This window comes from Physeter macrocephalus, chromosome 6, assembly GCF_002837175.3.
Source record: "Physeter macrocephalus isolate SW-GA chromosome 6, ASM283717v5, whole genome shotgun sequence".
NCBI classification, from domain to species: Eukaryota; Metazoa; Chordata; class Mammalia; order Artiodactyla; family Physeteridae; genus Physeter; species Physeter macrocephalus.
Window position 1 is genome coordinate 56,514,006 of NC_041219.1, and position 27,936 is coordinate 56,541,941.

General features: G+C 43.3%; 1 protein-coding gene across 1 annotated transcript; it reads left to right on the forward strand.

Annotated features, from left to right (window-relative positions):
* On the forward strand, positions 1 to 27,936 carry TIGAR (TP53 induced glycolysis regulatory phosphatase). Its single transcript, XM_007117039.3, has 6 exons — positions 1 to 173; positions 8,361 to 8,398; positions 11,947 to 12,068; positions 21,509 to 21,586; positions 24,898 to 25,008; positions 25,905 to 27,936. Exons 1-6 carry the CDS (start codon positions 1 to 3, stop codon positions 26,331 to 26,333), a joined length of 951 nt encoding a protein of 316 aa, XP_007117101.2. The 3' UTR covers positions 26,334 to 27,936.

A 27,936-nucleotide genomic window follows, 5' to 3' on the forward strand; every position in this document is an offset into this window, starting at 1 on the left:
ATGGCAGCGGAGCCGGCCGGTGGCGGGGTGCGGAAGCGGCGGGGTGCGGCGGGCGCAGTGCCGGGTGGCTCGTGCGGAGTGCGGGTGAAGGTTCGGGCGGCGCGCGCGGCCTTTGCTTCGCTCTGTCCCGGCGCCGGCGGGATGACGCGTTTCGCTCTGACAGTGGTCCGGCAGTGAGTATGGCCGGCGCGAGCTGCCCTTTCCCCTCCGTGGAGTGTTGCGGGCTGGGCTGGGGGACCGAAGATCTGCACCCGCCCCGCCCTGCCCGTCCCATTTGCTCCTCCGAGGCTCGGCCTGGCGATTTCTAGGTGTTTCCCATGAGTTACCCCCTACCGGCCCTCCTGCCCCAGCGACGCTGAGCGGGAAGCCAGGTGTCAGATGGCAGCGGTCCCGCGTTCGATGGGGACAGGGAGGTCGGGAGGAGTGTCAAAGGGCCCCCGCCGCCGGGTGGCAGCTGAAGCGGAAGAGACAGCCCTGTCGCCGCACCTCCCGGGCCCCGCGTTTGCCCCCGGCCGGTCCCCCAGGGTCTGCAGAGTGACTGGTCCGGGGCCGACGTTTCCGCTGCAGGCTCTGTGCCGGCTCCGTCCCTGTCCCCTCGGCCCCCTCGGCCCCCCAGGCTTGTGTCTGAGATTCGCTTCTTCTCCGCAGACCTTCTGTCGCTGGGGGAGGAGAGGGGGCCTCGCCCTGCTCTCAGCCGCCTGCATCGCCCCGAGTAAAGATGTTTATCATATAAGGTTACAGGGAGCTAAATGCTGACAAGTCTTTACGTCTCTTCCTTTTTCCTTCTCGAGTCTTCTTAGCCCGGTGTTAACGGGAGGTGGAATTCAGGGAGGTCAGGAGCACAGATTTTTCGAGAAAGATCGACGTAGGTTAGAATCTGGGCTCCAGCTAGGAGCCTTGTAACCTGGGCTTCCTTTTACCGACTTAATCTCTACGATCTCAGTTTCCTGGTTTTTAAAATGGGGGTAGTGATAGGACCCACTTCACTGGGTTACTGTGATAATGAAATGTCAGAAAGGTGAAGCGTACAGCACAGTGGAGGGGGAGAAATATATCTTGAGAATTAACTAACTTTTGTTTCTGTAAGGACAGCTCTGATACAAATGCAGTGAGTCCTCCAATTTGTGTGTATGGTTAATGGGACCAGCATTCTGAGTGGGTGCTGTGTGTCAGCAGGTAACTAAGGGTTACAGGGTTACAGGTAACTAAGATGCCGTTTTTGACATCGTGGAGCTTGTGGAGAACAGCAATATGGTCTAACCTTGTCAAGCTGACTTTAGCTGCTCTCTTTTTTTTGTAGGAAGATTATCTTGGCAACCATCTGAAGTTGTTCTGTTAGGATTCACAGGATTTTAATGACTGAGCTAGAAATGGAGCTCCTCTCTCTCCAGCCCACCCCTCTCCATTTTATAGAAGGCTTTATGGCCATCGTGTGACCTTCTTAAGGTCATACAGCTAGTCAGTAGCAGAACAGGAATTAGCGTCTTGATTGCCCTGTCCTCTGAAGTTTCTGGATGCCTTGACCCAGTGCCTGGCATATAATTGCCAGTCAGAAGTCGTAGAAAATCTGGGCAAAACCCCCCCTTGAAAAACAAGATGATCCCTATTTAGTTTCTTAATAAACAATAGTTGCATGGGTGCAGATTTTATCCCCTCCCTGCTTCTTAAAAAGGGCTTGATTTTTAAAATGGATTCCTCATAGAATTCCTATGAGGAATTAATTTAAAAATAAGTCTCAATAAATTCGTATGTGTCAGGCACTGTTGTAATTAAATTCTGACAACAATCTGCTGAGGTAAAGACTGGCTTCTCAATTTGCCGGTGAGGAAACAGACACGGAGGGCATGTGACTTGCTTCTAGTCACATGACAGGTTGGGGCGGTGGCGCTTAAACCAAGGCAGCAGGACCGCGGCCCATCCTCTTAACTATATACTATGCCCTTCTGCCTCCTATTTTACAGAGTTAAAACCTAGTGTTTGTAGGTTGCTTGAATATCATCAGCCATTTCAGAGGCTACTTTTTATTTCCTGCGATAGAACCATGAAGAGTGATAAGAATAGTTTACTTTGCTCTGTTTTATTCATGGGAAAGTGCAAAGGAAGTGTTGAAATAATTGATAGGGTTAGTTTTCTCCTTCAGAGTTCTCAAAGCTAAAAATTGATGATTCTTTCAGGAAAAGAAACAATTTCAAACTTGATTGATAATCACCAGAGTTCAATGTAATGGCTCTTACTGGAATCAGCAAGATTGAATCATTGAGCATAATATTGGGAATTTACCTGCAGTATTCTATTACCTGACTCTGTCAGATGCTTTGAAACTGAGAGCATGATCAGTGTGTTTAAGAGTCGGATGATTTTTGGATAATGCAAGAAAACTTTTAAAATGCAGTTTCTTTAAGTTCAACCAAATCCTTTATGAATCTGTGCTGTTACCATCTGTGTGTTTATCTGCATCATCGTACTTGAAAGGGAGAGGACCAGTTGTATCATTTTTGGAACAGAATACCCCGCCTTTCAAACTTCAGGCCTACTAATTTGATTGAGCTGCAGCTTCTGGTGGCCTTAGAGCAGCATGGTTGAAAACCCCAGTATATGCGGGTCGGCACTGCCATCACCCGCACGGCACGTCGAAGGCCCTAGTTCCCTTGAAAGGTTCTTTGTAGGAGTTTGCAGTCGGTTGCCTGCAAAACCATCCCAGTTCACTTCCGTTTTTAGCTAGCTCTTTAAACATTTTTACAAAGTAAATTTCCTTTACTTTTAACTACTTAAAGATGATCAATCAGTGTAGGTACTGACAGCAGAACTGATTGGTTTTTCTTACTCTGCCTCTGTCGGCACTTAGTCTTCTTGAACGCTAGCCTCTGTTCTGTTTGTTAATGAAGCAGAGGCCAAATGAATATTGGATCGTCTGTAAACTTAGCAAGATGCATGGAATTGTTATGTTACTGTGATATTTGTTTTCTGGGAGTAGGCTTGATGAGCTGGGAGAGCCTATGCAACTAGGCCTAATCTACATATGGACAAAAATATATCATGAATTGAGTATTTTACATTTTTGCCCCCAGACCATCCGGTGAAACTCTCTATGTTACTAGCGCTTGAAATCTTCTGTGTTTTCAAATTATTAATCCATTTTCAAGTGAATTAATTGGTGTGGAGGCATTAGGATAAAGCTGTATATTCATGATTAACTATCAGGTGAGTACACTCCATTCCTGGGTACGCCAAAGTATATCTATTTTGAAAACTTGCCCCAAATATATACTGACTTCCCACGATTTGTCTCTGCTACAGCAAACCGAGTCCTGGTCCGTGGAATTTGAATTATTTAAAAGGATGTGATTGGGAAATTAAGCTTTCTATATGACTTCTAGAGAAACGCTATAGAATACCAACCAGAACTAACAAAATGACATGTCTTTTTAAGGGAAGAACAGCATGATAATCCACAAAATAAATGGTGCATATTTGTAGGCCTTTCAATGGCCGGTCATAAGACTTGACTACTTGGCCTAAGTGTTTGTGTTCTCGCAGGGTCGGGTGTCTGTCTTGGAAGCGAATCACACTGCAGGTTTTGAGAATGAGTGCTGTTATTCCTGACTCCTTTAAAATATATTCCTCTGACCTTTCCACTCCCCCTACCTTCCCTGCCACTGCTACAAGCCAAGCTTTAGGTAGGGAAGTAGCTTAATAGTAAACCTATTTTAGCCACCCACTCTTCTTTCCCACCCCCCAAACAAACTAAACAGTTGCCTCAAGGATTTGTACAGACCTCTCGAAAAAGCTGATAAAAGCTGTAAAACTAAATATTTGTGCACATTTTTGGAAAAAAATTCTCTTTCTAGATTCTTACACTATAATGTTTGTAAAGTGATTTGAAAGCAAAAAATGCCCAGTAGAACACAAGTGATTATTAATAGTGCACTAATGTCTGCAGCAGTCTCTACTGACTTCCAGCTAGAGGAAATCTTTTATTATATTATAGCTGTTTTTTCTCCTTTGGCTGAAATTGGTGAGATGCTGGGGCAGTACTGTTACAAATTATCAAAGTACTGGGATTCTATTTTTTAATAGGATGACATTTTGATGATATAATGTTTTATTCTGAATCCTTGATGAAATCAGCTATTGGGATTAAGTTAAAATCTTGAGCTACCTTTTCAGCAAGCATACAAAAAGTTATCATCTTGGCAAATCATTTGTGTGATTTGTAAAGACCTGGTCCGGCGTAATTATTAAATTTCTTCTTACCCTTGATTTTAAATTTGTACAATGAGCGAGAGAGCTTGTGATCCACAGTAAGTGGGTAAAACCTTCTGAGGTTCCCGTATAAAAGTAAATATGGGATTGGGGGCCAGGGAGGCGTTCTTTGAATTTTGCTGGTAATTGAATTGGTTACAAAGCCATCGTCTAAGGAGGACGTCACTCGTACAGAAGTGAAGCACAGCGCTTGTATTCTTGGTCTCAGCAAGACTGTGAGGCTGAGACAGACAGGAAGGTGATCCAGTGTTTGAGAGCTGTTTTCTGTATGAGAAGCAACGCCTTCCCCATCACTTCCCTGGATGCTTTGTTCATATGAACCACAGAGCTTAATCTCTTTCATATCCATTTCATACGATTCTGAATGGGTTTTGGAATGCTACAAGACATCTTTTATTAATACTCACCTCAAGAATGATAATACTGGCAAGTGAGTGGCTAGTAGTGCTGTGTAATTTCACTCACTTGTCGTATATTTTTTAAGCCACTACGTCCACATGTTGAGAAATCAGCACGGTTCTCCTGAGTCTTCTGTCCTCTCACCCTGCAGGTGACCACAGCCTCTGCGTCCTCCCGGCATCTCTCGTGCAGATGCAGACGTTTACTCTTGTGTCCTGCCTTTCTTTTTCTTTCCTTCTTTCTTTCTTTTTTTAAGATTATTTTTGGCTGCGTTGGGTCTTCGTTGCAGTGCTCGGGCTTCTCCTTGCAGTGGCTTCTCTTGTTGTGGAGCACGGGCTCTAGGTGCACAGGCTTCAGTAGTTGTGGCTCGCGGGCCCTAGAGCGCAGGCTCAGTAGTTGTGGCGCACGGGCTTAGTTGCTCCGCGGCATGTGGGATCTTCCCGGACCAGGGCTTGAGCCCGTGTCCTCTGCATTGGCAGGCGGATTCTTAACCACTGTGCCACCAGGGAAGTCCCTGTCCTGCCTTTCTAAAAAGCTAGCAGTCTTTGTATATTATTCTGTACCTTGCTTTTTCTGCTGAATTTGTCTTGGTGACTTGTCCACCTCTTTACGTAAATCACTCTCCAGCAGACACAGCCGCATCGAATTCCATCAGGTAGATATCCCACTGTTTATTCGTTAAAGTGACGGGTTCCCTGCTAAAGGGAATTTAGGTTATTTACCATCTTTTGCTGTTAGAAATATACTGTAGCAAATATTCTTTTAAATCTAGATGAATGCAAGCATTTCCAGTAATAGGGCTGCTGGATCAAAGGGTAAACAGACTTGTCATTTTGGTGGATATTTCCAGATGACCCTCCATCCAAAGAGCATGTACACTGAGGTTCCGTTATTTCCCAGGATTTTCTCCAGGTACCAGGCGTGTTGGGGTGATGCAGCCTCTGGCCGTGCCTTTTAAGGAACTGGGGCCAGGATAGATGCACGACTGCAAAAGTTAACTAGCGTAGTACAGAAGGTAACTAGGTACGGTAGTGCCGGGACAAATGGGAGCGCAGAGCTGGGGTAGTTAAGTGGAATGGGGCGGTAGGGAATGGTGCTGGAGAGGGACGGCTACTTCAGGGAGCCATCTGGCTGTGCTGGGTCTTGAAGAATGAGAACACTTTGGCCAGGTCCAGTGGTCTCTGTTTTAATAAGACCCCTGGGGGATTCTGAGACACACTCAAGTTTGAGAACCTATGCTCTAGGTGAGGTTGAAAAACAACTGTTTTTATAAACGAGGGGCAAGGTTCCAGGCAGAGACCCGAGTTTGTGATTCCGGCTGAGGTCTGATGGCATTCCTTTCTGGATCTGAGTGAATCAATCCCGTGTGAGATATTTTTCTTTTTAAACGAGTGCTTCATGTAAGAAACAAAGCAGGAGTGCTGAGCCTTCATGGTAAAATCAGGGAAATACCAGTTAAAGTCAAGGCGAGGTAAACTGTTCCGGTGCCGTTTGGCGCACATTGAAAGCTGTCGCAGGATGGTGAGGCTGTGGGACACTGCAGAGTGGTGGCGGTTGGTGTAACCACTTTGGCGTTATCGAGTAAAGCTGGATGCGCCGTGGCCCTGCAGTTCCAGTGCTAGGCGTAGGTCACTAGGCAGGGTCAGCAAACCCCTGCGAGCGAATAGTTTAGGCTTTGCAGGCCACATGGTCTGTGAGAACTGATCATTTCCACCATTAGAGTGTGAACACAGTCACAAACGAGAAATAAACGTATGGGTGTGACTGTGTTCCAGCAAAACTTGGTTCACGGAAAGACTCGTTTTCCAGTCCTTGGGTGGGTCTCAATCATGAGCACGCGCCAGCATCACTCGGCGGCTGCAGTAAAACAGACTGCTGGGCCGCCGCCTCAGAGTTCCTGGTTCAGTGTGTCTGGGGGCAGGTGGGGCCTGGGACGCTGCATTTCCAGTGAGTTTCCAGGCAGTGCCAGTGACGCAAGTCCAGGGACCGTGCTCCTGAGAACCACTGCCCTGGAGAGTCTGCTGCACTCTGAACAAACACGTTCATGGCAGTGTAGCCCGGAACTGGAAACAGTCTAGGTGCCCGTCACGGTGGACCATGTACTACATTGTAGTAAATCCTCACGGTGGAGTTTACACAGTAAAAACGAGAGTCGAGTACGGCCACACTCAGCAGCACGGGTGTATCTCCCGAAATGTTGAGCAGAGGAAGCAACACAGAAAACCCCACAGAGTAAGAAGCAAGTCATTGTAAAGTTCAACAACAGGCAAACTAACCTATGCTGCACATGGGCAGGAAAGCGAAGAGGAAGGGCGAGCGCCTGAGCAGGCCAAAGTCCTGGCAGGGGATCCACCGGGGAGGGAGGACAGCGTGATGGACAGGGTCGGGGTCCTGGAGGCTGGCAGTGATCTGTTAACTTGGGTGGTGTTATGTGGCTGCTGGCCTTATCATTAGATCATTTACTATATATTTCACAATTTTTAAACGATTAAAAATGCACTAAGTCTTTGATATCTATATAGTCTGTGCAAAAATGACTTATAAATACAACTACTGAGTGCTTCCCAAAGCTAAGCAGCGTTCTGGATGCTTTACCTGTGTTCACCCAATCATCCCAAGAATCTTGTGAGGTTGGGACCATCTATTATCCCCATTTTACAGACGAGGAAGCTGAGGCATTGAGCTTAACCCAGCAGGGGAGTGTAACGCCAGAGCAGTCTTGTTCCTGGGCCCGATAGATGGCAGCGAGGTTTCCCCTCACGGGTTTTCACCTCTCACCGACATGGAAGGGTGTGGACGTGGGCTGTGGGGACAGCTGATTCCAGATGAGGCGAAAACTCCATCTGAAGAGGCCTGTGGGGTGTTTCCCCCCACCTTTTCCAGTTCTCTGTCCAGTGTCCGCACAGCACACGCCAGCTCCCACCTCCAGGGGATGCTGGTCTCGAGCATCTCTGGCTTCAGTCTTATCCCATCAAAAGAGCTCGGAGAAGTGTCTGCGGGATCCTCCCGGAGAGCTTTCTGTGTATCTGACCGCTGCTTCCATTGTGGGTGCACTCTGTCGTCTGGTCTGGTCCGGGTGCCCTCACCCTCACCTTCCCCCTCCAGCCTCAATCCAGTTGCTTTGCGACACCACTTCCCCCATTGCTCTCCCAGTTGCTTCAGAACGGGTTGGGTTTGCTTTTGTAATTCCTCGGTGTTGCAAAGTGGCGCAGCTTGAGCAGCTCCAGGACTGAGGAGGCAGGGCCAGGGTCTGCAGGTCTGCGCGCCACTCTCGGTCCCTCGCGCCTGTCCGCTCAGCCCAGCGGACGGACGGATGGGCCAGCTCTCGTGTTTTGGTCCCGATGCCTGTGGGGGTCGTTTTGATCAACATATTTAAGAAGATTATTTAACAAAAATTTTCTATACGTACAATATACTACTTTTAAGATAGCATTTTCTACCTTTAGTTCACTAAAGATTGTTGATCTATACATTTTAATTTGGGGCAATTTGAAATTTTTAGCTTATCGATTAGGTACATGGAATAGATGATTGCAGATAGTAGTTTAGAATAAATTTTATCTTTACAGGTTAGATTCTGACGTATGTACAATATGTTGTCTTTACAAGTATCATTACCCTTTGTTGCTGATTTTTTTTTTCTCATTTCAAAAGTAACCTAATTTGGTAATAAAGGCTTTTTTCCCTCCCTGTTTTAGTGGAGAAACAAGACTTAACAAGGAGAAAATCCTTCAAGGTTGGTATGCTCTGACTCTTATTTTAGCTCTCTCTGTTAGTGTTAATGTGAAATATGGGTTAATCAGATCCGGTGGGGTAGGGTGGCCCGGGGGCCGCTCTGGACTGTGAACCGGGATTATGGAATTAAATCATCATGGTCACAGAAATATGATCAGAGCAGATGGTAACCAAGAGAAGTAAGTCTCTTGAGTGAATTAGATGTAAAGAACAGTGCTCCAAGTTGTTCGTGGGCAGCTTCAAAGCTGATTAAGGAGTTATATTGAGTCTAGTTGTCTTAAAATGTATCTGCCAGGGTTTTAAATGATTTCATATTTGGAAACAGAAATTTACCGGCTGGTGTTAATGGTATTTTTCTGCTAAGATACTTATATTATTTTTAGTACTAACAAAGAAATGGTTTAAAAAGAGAACTCCGGTTCTCACGTGGGGTTGTTACTTTATTCTGAATAGACTCTCCCCTGCCTCCTGCCTTGTTCTGTTAATTTGGGTTCAGATCTTTTAATCTCCCTGTGATCCAGCTGGTCTGGCTTTTAAAGAATATCTTTCAGCTAGACATGCTATTTCTCTGCTTGGATTATACAAGCATTTAGTTTTATATTTTTGGGTTAGGGACATCTGGGGTTTGCAGAAGCTGATTTTCATACCCCGCGTGCTTGCCTCCCTCTTCTGGAAACCGGTCTGATAATTAAACGCACCTCTATTTCCCATTGACCTGGGCCCCACCCAGAGCATCCTCTGGGCTCACGTACCATACCGCCTTGTCCGTGGGCCCTGCTCCTTTGTCTCATTTCATTCGAAGCTGACGGTAAAACATGAATAAAATGTTCATGTTCACACCTGTTGTTTAGGTCTGTTTCATGTTTTCCTAACTTTGGAAGTTAGATGCTTAGTTCTTTAAGTTATAGCCTCCTTTTTATTTTTTTTAAAACCCTCAAGCCTTATATGTTTCTAAGTGCCATTTTTTTGTCACATACCTGCAGTTTTGATCTGTAGTAATCTGATAAGTATTCAGCACCAAGTATCTTAAATTTCCGTTATGATTTCTTCATTGACCCATGAGTTGTTTAGAACTGTTTTTTAAATTTCCAGATGAGTGGGCTTTTTGGTTTTGTTCTTCATCTTTTGTGATTGACTTCCAGTGTAATTGCTTTGTGTTCTGACAATATGGTTTATTTGATAGTACGTCTTTGAAATTGGTTAGCGTGGCCAGTTTTTATAAACAAACCTACTACTGTGTGTTTGAGAAAAAAATCTGTTTTCTGGTAGTTGGGTGTGGAGTTCTAGATCAAATACTTAACCTTGATTTTGTTGTTCAAATCTTCCATACTTTACTAATTTTGTAAATTTACTCATTTGCCTGTATGACCTAAGGGTCAATTTATGAGTGAGATATGTTGCATTTCCCACTGTGATGGCCAGCTCATCCTTTAATACCTGGAGTTCTGTCAACTTGTGCTTTATGTGTTCTGCTTTTATACAGCTAGAGGCTAATTTATTAGGCACATACAAGTTTTCACATTGCTCTACGTGGTGAATGGGAACACTGATTGTTCATAGAGGTCTTCACAATCCTTACTAAGACTTTTGTCATAAAGTCTGCATTTCTGAGAGTGATATGGCAACTCCGGCTGTTTGGGGTTGGGATTTGCCTGGTATATATTTTCCTATCCCTTTCCGTTCAACCTTGCTGTGTACTGATGTCCTAAGTGTTACCATGTAAATGGTAGGCAGCTGATTCTGATTCTTTTTAAACAAATAAAAAATACGGTCTTTCTGTTAACTGGTGAGAGTGGTCTGTCCACATTGACTCTGGTTTCTGGTGTGTTTGGACTTTTCCTTTGTGGTTCTTTTCTCCCTTCTTTATCTAGGCCTTTCCTTCTCACTCATCTTTACTTCTTAGGTGCCTGCTTTTCTTTTTCTTTTCTTTATCCAACCCACTCTTACTTTCCCTACTGGCCTCGAAATAAGCCCTCTCTGTCCTTTTGATGGTTGCCTTTATATCTTTACCATTTGTGCCTAACAAAGTGTAAGAGAAATATCATCTCTCCTGAAGAATACAAAGTATGTGCTGCTGTTTAGTATCTCAGTCCTGTCCTTTTTTAACCGTGCAATGTAGGCATTATTATTTAATTTGTTACTTAGTGTTTGTTTAGATTGACATCTGTATTTGCCGGTTTCTCTCCTCGCCATTTCTTTTGCGTCTCAGACCTTCATTCCTGAAACGTCTTTTTTGAAAAGTCCTCTTGTGTAAATCAGTTTGTGGTAAAGATAATTTCAATTGGTTCTATTCCAGACAATTCTGTTTTTATTCTCCTCAATCTTTTTTAGTCCAGACAGTTCTAGACTCACAGTTCTCTTAGCTCTTGGGAGCTATTCATCTGCTGCTTTTTGGCTTCAGAAGTCTTCTCTCATCCAAATGGTGTCCCACCGTGGGTATCTGTCTTTCTCTGTCACTGCTTTTAAAGTCTTTGTGTTTTATTTTGGTATTCTACAGTTTCTCTTACTAAATCTAGGAAGGTCCTTTTTTTTTTTTTTTTTTTTTTTTTTTTAGTAATTTATCCTTCTTGGTGTACATTGTGTTTCCTTCCTCTGTAGTTTTATGTCTTCCCTCATTTCTGTTCTCCATTTTCTCTCTTGTATTTCTGGAGTTCCCCCTAGATGTACTTAGGAATCCTCGTCCTTTCTCCAAGTGTCTAACACATCTGTGATGTGCTCCATCTCCTCGGGTCTGTGCCAGGGGACAGCTTCAGCCCTGCCTTTGGGTTCATGAAGCTTCTCAGCTTAATGAATCTCCTTTTATCCGCTGAGGCTTTTTTTTTTTTTTTTTTTCCCTCCTCAGCAGTTCCATTTTTCATTGTTAAAAGATCTGTCTGGTTCTTTTGGAAAGCTATCTGGTTTTTGATCGCTTGTTGTCGCTTATTCTCGTGACTCAGTTTATAGTCTCTGCTGATTTACACGTCTGACGTATTAGTGGTTCCAAACCTGTTACTTGTGGTTTCTGCCGACTCTTATTCATGACAGATTATTTTCCTGTGTGTTGAGTCATTGGCTGACCTGTTATTTGCTCTAAATTAGTAGAAGACTTGTCAGCCTTTATGGAGAATGACTTGCAATACTGAACGTTACTGAGTTCAGGCAATGGAGGGGAAGGAGGAAAACTTCTCTAGGTGACGATCCGACGGCCCAAATGCAGCAGCTGAGCTGAAAACGTAAGGTTCGGGACAGCATTAATAAAACACGTGGTGAAGTGATGGGCGATGTGAGGGGGAGAGCTCGGGACAGCCTCCTCATTACCCAGTTCTCGCCAGACAGACATTCTTCTGGGAAGTACAGAAGAGCCTTTCCAGGATCCTAGCTTAATTTTGCTTGCTTTCAGTTCTCTGAAAACTTCTGTGGAAAAGTACCCAAGGAAATCTTTTTAATAAAATATAGATAAATGCTCTTTATATTCTCTTAGGTGTGATTTTTATTGCATCCTATATATACATATCTATCTATCTATATATAGATATTTGAATGTTACTGTTCTTTCTCTTAATACCACAGGACAAGGAATCGATGAGCCTCTTTCGGAAACCGGCTTTAAACAAGCAGCTGCTGCTGGTCTATTTCTTAATAACGTGAAGTTTACTCACATTTTCTCCAGTGACCTCGTGAGGACAAAGCAGGTGAGCTTAGAGTCCAGGCTGAGGCTGATGAGTCAGAAGTCTCAGCAGCTGTAACCTTGAAACGTTTGCTGCCAGAGTCCGCAGGGAATTGACTCACACAAGACATCACCCCCAGCCCTCCTCTCCCTGACAGAACTTACTTCTTTCCCCTTCATTTGACTTTTGTGCTTTGTTTTACTGTGGTGATCTTTAAGGTAGAGTAGCTTGGGGAAGATGTCTGGCAGAAGGCCTATAAAAAGGGAAAGAAGGTGTCGTGAGAGAGAGCCAGTGGAAACACCGCAGAGACGTCAGAGTTTAGAATCCAGATACAGTTTGAAAAACAACTGTGTTACTCTAAAGAAATAAAAGACGTGCGAAATATCTTTAAGGAACAGATTACTACAAAAATGATCCCAGAGATTTAAGAAGGAACCAAATCAACCTCTAAAAGGTTGGTGGAAGGAGACTTTTATGGCAACCATGGGGGAATAACAGGGTTGAAATGTAGCCTCCCCCCATAATCAACTGGAAAACAGGACAAAATCTGGGAAGCAACTGTTCTCAGACATTGGACTCCAGGCAGCGTGGGCTGCGGTCCCCGAATGAAGGGAAACAAGACAGGTGAGCCCTCGATCGTCCTGGTGTTCCAGCTGAAGCGATTCCCGGACTCTGGCAGAAGAAGCCAAGTAGAGGACGGTGGTCTCAGTGATTGAGGGGACAAAGCTTGGGATTTGGGGGGTTTAAGTAACTAAAATTTGTGGGGAAGAGTGCTGGAGAGAGAGCTGCACAGAGAAAACTGTAGACACATGTGTAGGGATCCCCGTGATTCTTTGTTGGATGGTTGGTTAATCTGCACACGTGTGGCTGAAACTGCACGAGGGCAGAAAACACGGCTTCGGGCGGGAGGGAAAAGGTCCCTGGCGGGCAGCGGTCATCCACTCAGTTCCTGGTACTCACACAGGGTGCGGAGTCCGAATTCCCACCGGTGCAAGTGGAGGCTTTGCTGGTTACAGAGAGCATATTACACCTTAATAGTGAGGCTGAACTGTCCTCAGAGGAGCATGAGGTGAGAAGTAGGAGACAGCAGAACCAAATTTCATCTTCTAGAGGTGAAAAATGCAGTATTCTGAAATGAAAATTTCATCGGGTGGGATTAACAGTAGGTTAGACGCTGTAGAAGAAGACTGTCAGTGGACATGAAGACGTGGAAACTGAACCTTCCAAAATTAACCGTGGGAAGAAAAAAGGCTAAGACGGGAAAGCGAAGCGTCTCAGTGACGTGGAGGACAGTATCAAGCAGTGCAATATACATGTAGCCGAAGTCTCAGCAGGGAAGTGGGGAGAAGGGCGAGGGGGAGTATGAAAGTAAAAGGACAGATTTTGAGGAAATAATGACTCACAAATCTCCAAGTACATACCCAGTGAAAATACTTTCAAAAGTTAAGGCAAAATAAAGACTCTTTCTTTCAAGCACAAGTTGAGGGACCCACACTTACATGGTCAGTTGCTTTCGTTTAGTCTTTTTGGTCAGTTGGCTTTTGACACAGGTGCCAAGGTAATTCCGTGGTCGAAACGGTGGTCTTTTCAATAAAGGGTGTTGAAACAATGGACCATCCATGCAGAAAAGCGTGACATGTGACTCTTACCCTCACACAGTCCACAAAAACTAACCTGCAGGTATTCATAGAACAAATCTAAAAGGTAAATCTATGAAAATTCTATACGGAAACGGAGGGAAAATCTTTATAAAGGCATCTTGAGACAAAGCATAAACAAGACACAGATTGGGAGAAAATTGTAAACGTGTGTTACGTGTATGTAATATGTGTGTATACATCTGACACGTAAGTATGTATTATCAATACATATCTCTTAGCTGTATAAATATATAAGATTCTTCCAACTCAGTAATTAGACAAATAGCCCACTTTAAAAGAGGCAAAAGATTTGAATTTGACCGGGCACTTTACAAAGTGAGATATGGGGAAGGCCAGTAAACAGATGAGAACGTGCTCAGCCTAATTGATTGTGACAGAAACGCATATGAAAACCACAGTGAGATACCATTACACAGCATGTGCATGGCGAAAATTAGAAAGATAAAGGATGTGGAACAACTAGAACTCAAGACGTTGCTGGTGAGAATGTAAAATGGAACACCGACTTTGGAAAACAGTTTGAAAGTTGAACGTACACTGACTGTATGAGCCAACAGTTTCGATCGCAGAAGTTTATCCAAGAGAAGTAAGAATATACGTCCACGCAAAGACTTGTACACAAATGTTTAATGGCAACTTAATTTGTAATAGGCAGAGAGTGGAAACAACCCATGTGTTGATCGGTAGGTGAGTGGATAAATGAACGTGGTATGTTCATACAGTGTAACACAGCTCATCAGCAGCCCAGAGGAGTCCCCGGAACAGTATCTGAGCAAAAGAAGGCAGATGTGGAAGCGTGCAGACTGTGCGATTCCATTTACATGAGGCTCTAGAACACATAAAGCGGGTAGTGCGGGCCGGGGGCCAGGAGTGGGAGGCGTTGGCTGGCAAGGGCACGAAGGAATCATTTCGGCTGATAAACAACTTCTCTGTCTTGATTTTGGCGGTACTTAGATCTGTCACAACTCAGTGACCTGTACGCTTGAAATATACTTCAATAAAATTTACGTAAAATATGGAAAAAGTTTATCCAAAAATGAAAACCTCAGTGGCTGTACTAAATTATAGACTAGATATAGCTGAAATGGTCATTTGCTTATAGATAAATGTAAGATAGCAACTGAAGTGTAGCGCAGTGTGACAAATAGCTCAAAAATACGACTAAGACAGAAGGACGTGTTGAGAAAGTCTGTCGTCTTTCGAGAGGAAGTATCAGAGAGAATGGGAAAGAGGCAATATTCGAAGAGGTCACAGCTAATAAACTACAGAATTATTGAAAGATGGCAAAATATCGGATCCAGAAAGTGTAAAAGAACCCCGGTCAGAATTAAAAAAAGCAACCCACACATCTACACTTACAGCAATATTGCAAAACTCCAAAGACTATGAAGGAAAAAACATTATCCGTTAAAGACCAATATTAGGCTACCAACAAATGTGTCAATATCAACAATAATTTGATGTGCTGAGAGATAATAAAGAGTAATCTAGAGTTTTATACCAGCGCAACATTTTCTAGAGATAGGTGAAGACATTTCAGACAAACAAGCTAGAAAGAGACTTTCAAAGGATAATTGAAGAAGGAAAGTAATTCCAGAAGAGATGTCTGCGATTCAGAAAAGAATAGTGAGCAAAGGAAATTGTTACAGGTATAGGTAAATATAAACAAATACTGACGATGTAAAACAGTGTCTGATTTTTGGAAGGGAGTTAAAAAACAAGGCAGACTTTATGAACTTTAATTATTTCTACCGTTTTGCAAATACAGTGTCTCTTGTCAGAGTAACCAGGTACACAGTGAGAGAAGGAAACATGAACAAAAATGAGCAAAAACAAAAGGCAGCAAAAGAGCCACAGGAGTTATCCGGTATCTGGAGTTATCAGATGTAGCCTTTAAAATAATCATTGAATGCACAGATAAAAATGACATGGAGAATTTCAGCAGAGAACTGGAAATTATAAACAAGAACCAAATGCAAATTCTAGAACTGAAAAGATAACTGAAATTAATATTCAATGGACGGGTTTAAAACCAATTTCGACACACCTGAATGGAGAACTAATGAACTAGAACCTTTTTCTGTAAAGGGCTAGTTAGTTAAATTTTTAAGTTTTGTGGGCTGTATGGTCTGTGTCACAATTGTGAACTCTGCCGTTGTACTGTGAAAGCAGCCATAAATGATACATAAATGGCTGAGTTCTAATAAAATGTTATTTATGAAAACAAGCCATTTATTTATTTATTTATTTATTTATTGGCGGCGTTGGGTCTTTGTTGCTGCACCCTGGCTTTCTCTAGTTGTGGTGAGCGGGGGCTACTCTTGTTGCGGACCACGGGCTCTAGGCGTGCAGGCTTCAGTAGTTGTGGCACGCGGCCTCAGTAGTTGTGGTTCGCGGGCTCTAGAGCTCAGGCTCAATAGTTGCGGCACACGGGCTTAGTTGGTCCGCGGCACGTGGGATCTTCCTGGACCAGGGATTGAGGCTGTGTCCCCTGCATTGGCAGGCGGATTCTTAACCACTGCGCCGCCGGGGAAGTCCTACCCCATCTTCTTTATCCATTCATTTATCAGTGGACACTTAGGTTGTTTCCGTATCTTGGCTATTGCAAATAATGCTGCAATGAACATAAGGGTGTATATAGCTTTTCAAATTAGTGTTTTTGTGTTCATTGGATAAATATTCAGAAGTGGGGGAGTTCCCTGGTGGTCTAGTGGTTAGGATTCCGGACTTTCACTGCCATGGCCCAGGTTCAATCCCTGGTCAGGGAACTGAGAATCCTGCAAGCCACATGGCACGACCAAAAAAAAAAAAAAAAACAAAAACAAAAACAAAAACTCAGAAGTGGAATAGCTGGGTGATATGGTAGTTTTATTCTTAATTTTTTGAGGACTCTCCATACTGTTTTCCATAGTGGCTACACCAATTTACAGTCCAACATGCACAAGTGTTCCTTTTTCTCTCCAGCGTTTCTTATCGCTTGTCTTTGTGATGATAGCCATGCCAGCAGGTGTGAGGTGATAGCTCATGTAGTTTTAATTTGCATTTCCACAATAGTGATGTTGAACATCTTTTCATGTGCTTATTGGCCATCTGTGTGTCTTTGGAAAATGCCTGATCAGATGCTCTCCCATTTTTTAACGGGGTTGTTTGGGTTTCTGTTGTAGTTGACTGGTGTGCATTCTTTATACAGTTGACCCTTGAACAATGTGCAGCTTAGGGGCCCCCACCCTCCTTGCAGTCAAAAATCTGTATATAACTTTGCAGTCAGCCCTGTGTATCCACAGTTCCACATCTGAGGATCGTGTGGTATTGTAGTATGTATTTTTAAAAATCCATGGATACATGGACCTGTGCAGTTCAAACCCATAGTCAAGGATCAACCGTATATTTTGGATATTAATCCCTTAGATATATGATTTGCAGTTATCTCTGTCATTCAGTAGGTTGCTTTCTCATTTTGATGATGGTTTCCTTTGCTATGCAGAAGCTTTTTGGCTTAATGTAGTCCCACTTGTTTATTTTTGCTCCCTTGTCTTTAGAGTCAGATCTACAAAAACATTGCAAATACTAACGCCAGTGAAGTTACTGCCTATGTTTTCTTCTAGGACCTTTATGGTTTCAGAACTTACATTCAAGTCTTTAATCCATTTGGGGTTAACTTTTTTGTAGGGTGTAAGATAGTAGTGTAGTCTCTTCTTTTGCATGTAGCCGCTTGGTTTTCCCAACACCATTTGCTGAAGAGACTGTCCTTCCTCCATTGTATGTTCTTTGCTCCTTTGTTGTAAGTTAATTGTCCATATATACGTGGGTTTATTTTTGGGCTGTCTATTCTATTCCATTTATCTATGTGTCTATTTTTATGACAGTACCATACTGTTTTGATTACTGTAGCTTTATAGTATAGTTTGAAATCAGGGAGCATGATTCCTCCAGTTTTGTTCTTTCTTAAGATTGCTTTGGCTGTTCGGGATCTTTTGAGATTCTGTACAAATTTTAGAATCATTTGTTCTAGTTCTGTGAAATATTGCCACTGGAACTTTGATAGGGATTGCATCAAATCTAGATTGCTTTGGGTAGTATGGACATTTTAACGATATTAGTTCTTCCAGTCCATGAACACAGAATATCTTTCCACTTATTTGTGTCCTCAGTTTTTTTCATCATTGTCATAGTGTTCAGTGTACAGGTTTCACCTCCATGGTTAAATTTATTCCTAGGTATTTTATTCTTGTTGATGCAGCTGTAAATGGGACTATTTTCTTAATTTCTCTTTCTGATAGTTCACTAATTGGTGTGCAGAAACACCATAGATTTCTGTATATTAATTTTGTATCCTGTGACTTTACTGAATTCATTTATTAGTTCTAATAGTATTTTCATGGAGTATTTAGGATTTTCTGCATATAGTATCATGTCATCTGCAAACAGTGACAGTTTTACTTCTTCCTTTCCAATTTGGATGCCTTTAATTTCTCTTTCTTTCCTAATTGCTGTGACTAGGACTTCCAAAACTATATTGAATAAAAGTGTGATGGTGGGCATCCTTATCTTGTTCCTGATCTCAGAGGAAAAGCTTTCAGCTTTTCACCACTTAGTATGATGCTAGCTGTGGCCTTGTCATATATAGCCTTTATTATGTTGAGGTATGTTCCCTCTATACCCACTTGGTTGAGAGTTTGTTTGTTTTTTTATCATAAATGGGTGTTGAATTTTGTCAAATGCTTTTTCTGCATCTATGGAAATGATCATGTGATTTTTTTATCCTTCAGTTAATGTGGTGTACCATGTTAGTTGATTGCATATGTTGAACCATCGTTGCATCCCTGGAATAAATCCCACTTGATCGTGGTTTATGGTCCTTTTCATGTATTGTTGGATTCAGTTTGCTGATATCTTGTTGAGGATTTTTGCATCTTATGTTCATCAGGGATACTGGCCATAATTCTTTCTGTGATGTCCTTGTCTGGTTTTGATATCAGGGGTAATTCTGGGTTTATAAAATGTGTTTGGAAGATTTCCCTCCTCTTCAGTTTTTGGGACGATTTCAAGAAGGTTAGGTATTAAATCTCTGAATATTTTGTAGCATTCCAGGTGGTTAGTGAAGCCATCTGGTCCTGGGCTTTTTTTTGTTGGAAGATTTTAGATTACTGATTCAGTCTCCTTGCTAGTAATCAGTCCATTCATATATTTTATTTCTTCATGATTTAGTCTTAAAATCATTGAAATTTCTAGGAATTTATCCATTTCTTCTAGGTTGTTCAATCTGTTGGCATATAATTGTTTGTAGTAGTCTCTTACAATCCTCTGTATTTCTGTGTTATCAGTTGGAACCGCTCCTCTTTCATCTCTGATTTTATTTATTTGGGTCCTCTCTCTTTCTTCTTGGTTAGTCTAGCTATAGGTTTGTCGATTTTGTTTCTCTTTTCAAAGAACCAGCCCTTATTTTTGTTGATTTTTTTCCCTATTATTTTTGGTCTCTATTTTATTTATTTCCACTCTGATCTTTATTATTTCCTTTTGTCTGTTAATTTAGGGCTTTGTTCTTTTTTTTCCTAATTCCTTTAGGTGTAAAGTTAGATCATTTGGGGTTTTTCTTATTTCATAAGGTAGACCTGTATTGCTATGAACTTCTCTCAGAACTGCTTTTTGCTGCATCCCATAGATTTTGGTATGTCGTATTTCTGTTTTCATTTGTCTCTAGGTATTTTTTGATTTCTCCTTTGATTTCTTTGATGATACATTGGTTGTTCAGTAGCATGTTGTTTCACCTCCACATTTTTGTGTTTTTTCCTGTTTTTTTTTTTTTTTCCCTTGTGCTTGATTTCTAGTTTCATACAGTTGTGGTCAGAGAAGGTCCTTGTTATGATTTCAGTATTCTTGAATTTATTGAGACTTGTTTTGTGACCTAATATGTGATCTATCCTGGAGAATGTTCCATGTGCATTTAAGAATGATACTTTGCTGCTTTTGGATGGAGTGTTCTGTTTGTATCTATTAAATCCATTATTTAAGACTGATGTTACTTACTGATTTCCTGTCTGGATGACCTACCTATTTGTGTAAGTGGGGTGCTAAAGTCCCCTACTATTATTGTATTGCTGTCAGTTTCTCTCTTTAAGTCCATTAATATTTGCTTTAAATATCTTGGTGCTCCTCTGTTGGGTGCATATACATTTATAAAATTATATCTTCTTGCTAGATTGACCCCTTTATCATGGAATGCTCTCTTTGTCTTTTATTACAATCTTTGTTTTAAAGTCCACTTTGTCTGATATGAGTGTAGCCACTCCAGCTTTCTTTTCATTCCTGTTTGCATGGAATATCTTTTCCCATCTTTTTACAGTCTATGTGTGTCCTTTGTTCTGAAGTGAGTCACTTGTAGGCAGTCCATAAATGGCTCTTTTTTTTTTTTAATCTGTCCAGCCACTCTCTATCTTTGATTGGCATATTTAGTTGAGTTACCTTTAAAGTAATTTTTGAGAGGTGTGTACTTATTGCCATCTTGTTAATTGTTTTCTGGCTATTTCTGTAGTTTCTCTCTGCTCCTTTCTTCTCTTTCTCTCTTCCCTTGTGGTTTGGTGGTTTTCTTTAGCGTTATGTTTAGATTCCTTTTTCATTTTCTTTTGTGTATTTAGTGTAAATTTTTTCTTTGTGGTTACTATGAGGTTCACATATGACATCCTATATGAGTAGTAGCCTGTTTTTAGTTGGTAGCAACTTAAATTTGAACACATTCCAAAACTAGCTTTTTACTCCTCCCTGCCATGTTTTATACTTTTTATGACACATTTTACATCTTTTTATTTTATGCATCCCTTAACTAATTATTGTAATTTTACTGCTTTTGTCTTTTAGCCTTCATCTTTGTTTTATAAGTGATTGATCTACTACCTTTATTATATATTTACCTTTTCCAGTGACATTTTTGCTTTCATATGTTTTCTTATTATTAATTCGTGCCATTTCTTTTCAGCTTAAAGAAGTGCCCTTAATATTTCTTTTTAAAAAAAAATTAATTAATTAAATTATTTATTTATTTTTGGCTGCGTTGGGTCTTCGTTGCTGCGTGCGGGCTTTCTCTAGTTGAGGTGAGGGGGGCTACTCTTCGTTGTGGTGCAGGGGCTTCTCATTGCAGTGGCTCCTCTTGTTGCAGAGCACGGGCTCTAGGCGTGTGGGCTCAGTAGTTGTGGCTTGCAGGCTCTAGAGCGTAGGCTCAGTAGTTGTGGTGCATGGGCTCAGCTGCTCCGGGGCATGTGGGATCTTCCTGGACCAGGGCTTGAACCCATGTCCCCCGCATTGGCAGGTGGATTCTTAACCACTGCACCACCAGGGCATTCCCCCCTTAATATTTCTTTCTTTCTAGGGTTGGTTTAGTGGTGATGAACTCCTTTAGCTTTTGTTTCTGGGAAACTCTTGATCTCTTCTTCGATTCTGAATCACCTTGCTGGGTAGAGAAAAGATTCTTAGCTGGAATTCTCAGCACTTTGAATATGTTTTGCCTGTAAGGTTTGCCTTCTGGCCTGTAAGGTTTCTACTGGAAAATCTGCTGTTAGCCTAATGGGGTTTTCCATGTCCTTGGGAGGAGGTGAGTTCAGTGTCTGCCTATGCTACCATCCTGAACACTCCCAGAATGATATATTTTTTGGCTGCGTGTGCAGCTTGTGGGATCTCAGTTCCCCGACCAGGGATCGAACGTGGGCCCCCTGCAGTGGAAGTGCGGAGTCCTAACCACTGGACCGCCAGGGAATTCCCCAAGAATGATTATTTTTATGAGAAAAGAGATAGTTATCTTTTGGTTTGCAGACCGTGCATGGAATTTTGGAGAAGAGCAAATTTTGCAAAGATATGACAGTAAAGTACGATTCAAGACTTCGAGAAAGGGTAAGTAACTTACATATTGTTCTTTTACTATAAATGATCGATAAACCAACTCAGTTTATCCCATGGCTAGAAATCAAATGCCTACCTGCTAGGGATGTGATATCAGCTATTACATGAAGAATCTACTGTGTGGCAGTTACTGTTACTTATGCTCATAAATAGTGTCTTATTTGATCATTAAAATCATAGGAAAGAGGCATCTTAAATTATAAAAGCAAGGCATACTTGTGAGAACTTAGTACAGAAGAGTTTAAAGTTAAAGGTGAAAAGTTCTCTTCCCGGTCTCCTAATCCTACCCCATAATTATAAGCATGAATAGACTTCTTTATGCCAACTTTATATACTTTACCAGAAATGCATCTTCCTGAAACTGTGATTTAGCTAAAAGACGGCAATTTCAGATCTGAGATTTGGCCCCAGGTCTCCTCCCCGAGCAGTGTTTGTAGTGCAGAGTCTATAATGCTGACGTGTAACCTGGTTGCTGTCCTGCCGGCCCTGTGATTTCGTCTGCCCCTGGCGAGAAATGTAACGGAACGGCCAGGGCATCTTCGAAGAACTGCTTTTCATAACTTGCGTGTGTTCACTGTTACGGTTCGGCATATAGGCTAGAGCTCCGGCATAAACGCTCCCTGGAAAGGCTCGCTCTGTGCCCAGGAACCAGTGCTCGAACGTCGTTAAAGAAAAATGTCCTGGGAGCTCCCTGGCGGTCCAGTGGTTGGGACTCCACACTTTCACCACTGAGGGCGCGGGCGCAATCCCTGGTTGGGGAACTAAGATCCCGCAAGCCGTGCTTTGTGGCCAAAAAAATAAAATAAAGCGCGGCCAAAACAAAACGAAAAATAACACCTATCCCCCAAACTAAATCTGAATAGATTGAAAGAAGAAAATGTCCTGAGTTCAGTGGAATGTTGCACAGGGCCCATCATCACGTGAAGGAGAAAGCGTTGTCATCGGCTGGGCCGTCGCTTCTCCATCTGTGCTGTCTCCTGAGTAACTTCATCCTCTCCAGTGATTTCAGTCCATGGCTCTTCCCTGAGCTGCACACACACACCGAGCTGCCTGTGGCTCAGCTGCCCCGCGGCCACATCCGGCCAGTGGAATGCGCTCCCCCCTCCACGTGGCCCTGCCCCACGCAGCGGCTGAAACCCTCCTGCCGGCTCTTCACTGTCTCGCGCGCTGCACATCCTGTCCTCGTCTTGTCCGCTCAGCCTCTGAGTAGTTCCCGAATGCTCCATCTCTCTGCGAGCCCCCCGCCGCCCGCGCACTGCCGCTTGGCATCCTCTATCGCCTGGGTCACCGGGACAGTGATTCTCCTGCTTTCTGTCTCGCTCCCCGCTTTTCCAGTCTGATCTGCACGCTGCAGCCGGAGTAATCTTTGCAAAATTCGGTTGCCCCACCCCTGTATAAACGGGTTCACTGCTGCTCTTCTACCCTCGGGAGTTGTCATAACTCTGACCTGGCTCTTGGGAGCTGCGGGGTCTGATCTGTTGCCTCCTGCCTCTTGCTGGGTGCTCAGTGCCTGGGTTTAGCGGTCACATGAGTGGGCACTGGCGCCGTGCTCACTGCATCCGGCCGCTGTTCCAAGAGCCGCGGGTTTGTTCATCTTCACAAGAACCCCGGTGCCGGGAAGATGTAAAAACCTCATTTCTTAACTGCCGTTTTACAGAAGCAGAAACCGAGGCACATGGAGGTCAAGTCCAGGCCCAGGGTCCCAGAGCTCATTCGTGGCAGAGTTCAGATTCACATTGAGGCCTCTGGGCCTGGAGTCCGTGCTCTGGACCACTGGTCACACGCTTCTCAGCCTCTTCCCGGAGTCTCTCGAACACCCCGTGCTCTGGGCTCACCGAACCTCCGCATCTGTCCTCCACTCTGCCTGGAATGCTTGCTCCCAGGCCTGGCCAGCTTCCACGCGCCAGAGGCTTTGGCCCTCGGTGGTTTCCCGAGTCCAGATTAGACATCCCTGCCGTATCTGTCAGTCTCTCTCCATCTCGGCACTTTTCCACTTGCAGTTGCTTGGTATCCCCACCACCCCGCCGTCTCAGCAAGGGTGGGAGCTGTGCAGCCGCCTGTCCTCTCCTCCTAACTGCCCCAGCACAGCGTTTGGAGTATTCAACAAATGGATGCTTCCATTCCTGTGAAAACAAAGCAGCTGATGGCTTTTAATGGCCCTCTTTGTAATTGTTAGGTTGCTCCAGATATAATTAAGAGTGTAAGAAACTGGGCTTGGAGATTGGAGGAGCAGCTGGTAAAGTGTGCATGTATTCTTATAAACAAGTACTATTTCACTATTGGATTTCTTATCTGATGGTGGTGTTAGAATCTTTTGGCATCATCCGTGCAAGCCATAAGTGACGGATTTGTCTCTTTCAGTATTTTCTTATGCAAGTAATCCATTGTCAGTGTAGGGAATTGAAACTAAGAGCACTTTGGAAAAAAATACAATTAAAATTTCTACCACACACAAACACTGAATATTTTGGTATGTGTGCTCCTGACATTTTCCTTCTTGTCTGTTTTTACCTGTCTGTCTGTCTGTCTGTGTGTATGTTTTTCGAAATGAAATCCTACTCTACGCATTGTTTTTCAACTGGCTTGTCTCACGTACTGTGTTTTTCAGTGCCCGTAAATGCACATCAATATGAGCACATAACTAATGACTCTGTATTCTTAAGATATTGCCCTTGCATCCTGTGTCTAACCAAGCTACTACTGACCTAGTTTAGGACATCTAGGTTGTGACTGGATTTTCCACTGATGTAAATAATGTTACAATATAAAAACATCTTTGTAGTTGATCCTTCACACACATATCTCATACATTTCCCAGAAATGGAATTGCTGAGTGTGTACTTTTTAAAAAGACTTTTGTATGTACTGCTACGTTTCCTTCCAGAAAATCTGTGCCAATTTATACTCCCACGAATGATCCAGGAGAGAGTTTTTCCCCCATCAACACTGGCTATTAGTGATCTCTGTGGTCTTCTGATTTAATAACTTAAGAAAGGTGTCATTTTAGTTTTCACACTCTGGATTCCTCGTGAGGTAGATTTCCCATGTTTATTGGCCATTTGCATTTCCTTTGTGACTCGCGTGTCCTTTTCTAAGACTCAGTGTTTGTGAATCTAGAAAGCTAATGAGCTTTGAAGTCACAGGGATCTGGGTTTGCATCGTCTCGGAGGAGACAGGATAAAGTAAGCCAAAGGAATCTAAGCTCGCCCCCAGAATGATGGTTCTGGATTTGCCATAAACATGTACGTCGTTGTTGTATTGCAAATTCCTTTGAGGCCTTTTTGTCTGTTGGATCATTGCAGAAATACGGGGTTGCAGAAGGCTGGCCGCTGAGTGAGCTAAGGGCCATGGCCAAAGCAGCTGGGCAAGAGTGCCCTGTGTTCACGCCGCCCGGAGGAGAGACCTTGGACCAGGTACGTAGCCCTGGGGAAAGTCGCCCCGTCCGTGAGCATGCCAACGTCAAAGTAGCTGCAGTCTTGACCCGTCGCGTAAGCGAGATGTTTCTGAATTGTAGCTAAGCAGTTTGGAAGTTGTTTGGTTCACAAAACAACTCTGCATCGTACCATTTTTTCCCCTTTTAAGCTGTCCTGTCTTTCTCGTTTATTAAGTCATTACCGATAATGGATTTGAGGAAATGGGTTATTAGATGGGTCTGTTAAGAAAACTCCTTGAAAAGGGAGCAGTAGCCTTCGCAGTGGCAGTGGAGTCGGTGAAGCAGGCATGGTGCTGGTCAGCGGGACGGTGGGCCAAGCCCAACCGCGTGGCTGGCAAGACCATCAGGCCTCTCCTGCGCCCGCAGCTCTAAGTGACATCGTAGCCCTGCTTGCGTTGCTCTGGAGTGTTCTGCTTTTGAGTTGTGTTATTGGTGATTCCCCACCCCCATTTTTAATTTTCCTAATTTTCTTGTAAAGACTTTGTATTAGTTTAGTGAGGGAAGGCTTTTTATCCTTGTCGTTCTAATTGAACGGAGGTGCCCGATGCGGTTTGCTAGGTATTCCTAGTTTCCCGCTATTTTATGGGCTTCTGTTTGCTTGTAGATTTCCCCAGCTAGACTCCGAGTGCTTTGAAGGCAGGAATTAGTCATTGTATCTTACTCACCTTTGTCCCCAGAATGCTTTCACGGGTCCAGAAATAAGGTGAGCGCTTACTTACCAGTGTCTGTGGAAGTGCCGATTGAATGAATAGAAACACAGCGTTTCATCTGCTTCTGTAGTCACTGACGCTGACGTGTAGAAAAACTCAGTTCTGTTTATGTCTTAAAACAGTCATCAATGTCACTTTATTTCACCTTGTTTTTCTTTCCTTGTAGGTGAAAATGCGTGGAAAAGACTTCTTTGAATTTCTTTGTCAGCTGATCCTGAAAGAAGCAGGTCAGAATGAACAGTTTTCCCAAGAAGCCCTGAGCGACTGTCTGGAAAGTTCTTTGGCAGAGATATTTCCTTTAGGGAAAAACTGTGCCTCCCAGTTTAATTCGGACGGCGGCGCTCCAGGGTTAGCCGCCAGTGTCTTAGTTGTGAGCCACGGCGCCTACATGAGAAGCCTGTTGGATTATTTCCTGACCGACCTTAAGTGTTCCTTCCCGGTGACCCTGAGCAGGTCCGAACTCACATCCGTCAGCCCCAATACAGGGATGAGCGTCTTTATCATAAACTTTGAGAAAGGAGAAGTGAAACCAACCACCCAGTGTGTGTGTGTGAACCTCCAGGGCCACCTGACCGGGGTGACCAAAGCTCACTAAATTTAAATCTGCATCGAAATCTAACAAATGTGAGCCTCTGAGGGAGTGCCTTTGACTTTATTTCCACTCTCTGCTAATGCAGACTTGGAAACAGTTAAAAAGCTGTCCATTATAGCAGGTTATAAAGCTCGAATGGAATCAGAGCCACGTGAAACACTAATGGAAAACCATCGAGAGTTGACTTCTTTTTTGTGAGCACAGTTGGAATTTTCCAGGGTAATTTTACTGCCCTGCTCAGTGACGTCTCTGGATTGTAAATGGATGAAGGAACTCACTCTTGCAAATTGGGGGATTAATAATCCTGTCACTGTGGTTTTTTTGCTTTTTTAATATCCTGGTTTTTTTGGTATTCTTCTTCAATGTCTGAAAAATCCGGCCTATTTTATTGGCTCTTGGTAACATACGGTATGTTTTCTTTTTTACTGTCTCGTCCAGCTCTTGGAAGAGGGAACTATTTGTAATTTTCACTCCATATTTATGTGAAAATATGTTATAGTCAAAAAGTCCTTTAAAGGAGAAATGCTTGCCGTCATAGTTTATGTAAAAGCAAACGACACTGAATGTTTAATACAGAAATCAACTGTTGGAATTGTTGACTCTGGAGGGTTGGAGATGCAGATGAACGTGGACTGTGGTTGCAGAAGAGTCGCGTGAGGAAGGAGCATCATATGATTACAAAATCTTTAAAGAAGGAATGTGAGCGGAGGAAGAGAAAAGAGCAGATCTTTCTTATCTACCCTGTAGGCTGAAGAATTTGGTTTGAAGGCGGCCCTAAAGGAAGTAAACGGTTGCTTCACAGTAGCCCCAGAGTAAAAGAGGGGCTTCACTGAAAAGAACCGTGGTTTTTTTTGTGGAAGGTACAGGTGAGGTTTCCTCTCTTTTCCACCAGATGGCACTGGAGCAAAGGGAGTTTGGTTACCTTAATTCTGTGCAAAAGATGGGTCGCTCTGAGGCCCTCGTGTGAGTGGAGAACGTGTTTTCCGTGCAGTTTGCTTTGAGATTATCACGTTGATGAATGCTGTGAGTCTCAGCTCCCAGAGGGCAGGACTGAGGCTGCCAGTTAAGGCTAGAATCACGGGTAGTCATGGTTCAGGTTCAGGGTCATGCTGTCCTTGGTGTGTCCAGCACGGCCGGTGTTCGTGCCAGTGCTGGAGCAGAGCATGTGGTTGAGCGCAGGGGAAGTTCGCTGCAGACGAAAAGTTGGAAAGTGACCGAAAGGGACAGATAATAAACGTCCACATCCCTGCCATCCAGAAGTAATATCCACCCCCACCCCCCACTTTTTTAAAAAAAGAAATAACACATTGCGATGTAAGCCAAGTTCCTTTAAGCAGCTGTTGCTGTCCTGTTTCCTCCTGTTCTCTACAGAGACAGCCGGCACCGCGAGTCTATATACCCGTCCATCCTTCACGTGGCCGCCTAGTGTCATAAGGGAACAATGGTATTGTTCTGGTGTTTTTAAGATGTACAAAATATCAAGCTGTCTGTATTCTGTATTTTCACTTGTTACATATATCTTGGGGCTCTATATTGGTATGTATAGATAGATCTGGTTACTTGTAACCACTGTATTGTACAAAATAAATGTAGTACCTTTTATTTC